We start from the raw sequence: 1,427 nt of genomic DNA, 5'->3' as shown, positions 1-1,427 counted from the left end.
GCTGGAGGACACCAGGCTGCAGCGGCTCAGCGTCCGCACGCTGCTGCGCGTCAGGGCCACCACGTCCACCATGGGGGGCAGGATGGCGTTGGGGATGATCTTGGACATGTAGGTGCCCTGGGGCGAGATGGACATGACCGGGCTCAGCAGCTCTGGAGGGCTGGCGTTGGTGGTCATGCCCGGCACAGCCAGTGACTTCGGCCTCACCATCGGTGACAGCTTGGCCGCTGTCTTCCTCCCCAGCAACGTGTCGTCGTAGTAAACCCGGTCGATGTGCTTCTGCAAGGCCACGTCTTCCTGCTCCAGGGCTCCCAGGCAGACACGGGCACCCCCGGGCACAGCCAGAGGCTGCAGCTTCCCGTCAATGGTGGGAATGCGGATGGCGTTGCCGGAGACCTGCCTGCCGTTCAGCAAGGGTGCCTGGCTGCCCCCCTGCCCTGCCTGCCCTCCCCCATCAGCTTCAGGGTGTCCCTTGGCTTCCCGGCTGTTCCTGAGGCCTGTGAGCAGGGAGAGACAAACCCAGCATGACCCCAAGGCAGACACACCAAGCCAAGTCAAACAGAGCCTGTGCAATGAGACCAAACCCTAAAAATCCCCCCTTGCCCTCCATGCTTACCCAGCTCCTTCTGGACATGCTGGGGGATGCCCAACACTGTTGTCCTCCTCTCCTTCCTCTTTTTGCCAGCCCTCTCTGAGGATTTGGAAAAGGAGTCGTGCGGTCGGAAGGTGGAACCTGTGAGAGGCATGAAGGGGTCCAGTTAGCATGAGGGGGTCCTGGGCATTCCCAGTGTCCCCTCCACTGCCAGAGATGCTCCAGGACAAGCTCAGGCACTCAGCACAGCCTGGAGAGGCACCAGCAGCTGCCAAACATCCTCTTTTTGCCAGCCCTCTCTGAGGATTTGGAAAAGGAGTCGTGCGGTCGGAAGGTGGAACCTGTGAGAGGCATGAAGGGGTCCAGTTAGCATGAGGGGGTCCTGGGCATTCCCAGTGTCCCCTCCACTGCCAGAGATGCTCCAGGACAAGCTCAGGCACTCAGCACAGCCTGGAGAGGCACCAGCAGCTGCCCACCAGCCACACAGTCTGAGCAGGGAGGAGACACTGTCTGTCCATCTGTCCCCCTCGCCCAGCCCCAACCCTCTGACTCAGCCTGAGTTGCTCTCTTCTCTCCAAGGGCCTACAGATCCCTGCTCCAGCTCGTGGCCACGCCAACACCGAGCCCAGCTTTCCTGCCATGCACCCCAGCTCCCCTCACACCCCCTTGGCTCACGTTCCCCCAGTCCCCCAGCCGGGTACCTTTCCGCTGGATCATCTCGGAGCGGATGGAGAGGGCATCCTCAGAGGTGCTGTCCGTGGCACAGGAGGCCGTCCGGCTCCGGAAGGACACACTGTCATCCTCCAAGGATGTGCAGGACTGTGCGGGCAGAGAG

General features: G+C 62.4%; 1 protein-coding gene across 1 annotated transcript in view; it reads right to left on the bottom strand.

Annotated features, from left to right (window-relative positions):
• The window catches only part of KIAA1522 (KIAA1522 ortholog), a 5,715-nt gene that overhangs the window by 2,753 nt on the left and 1,535 nt on the right, over positions 1 to 1,427 (bottom strand). Inside the window, exons 4-6 of the mRNA XM_010000615.1 lie at positions 1,294 to 1,411; positions 617 to 733; positions 11 to 497 (exon numbers count right to left, since the gene is read on the bottom strand). Of these exons, the coding sequence (XP_009998917.1) occupies positions 11 to 497; positions 617 to 733; positions 1,294 to 1,411 (722 nt within the window). The remainder of the gene's footprint in view (positions 1 to 10; positions 498 to 616; positions 734 to 1,293; positions 1,412 to 1,427) is intronic.

The sequence above is a fragment of the Chaetura pelagica genome, unplaced genomic scaffold (genome assembly GCF_000747805.2).
Source record: "Chaetura pelagica isolate M959 unplaced genomic scaffold, ChaPel_1.0 scaffold676, whole genome shotgun sequence".
NCBI classification, from domain to species: Eukaryota; Metazoa; Chordata; class Aves; order Apodiformes; family Apodidae; genus Chaetura; species Chaetura pelagica.
Note: the sequence above shows the minus strand (reverse complement) of the source record. Positions and strands in the feature narration are given on the sequence as shown.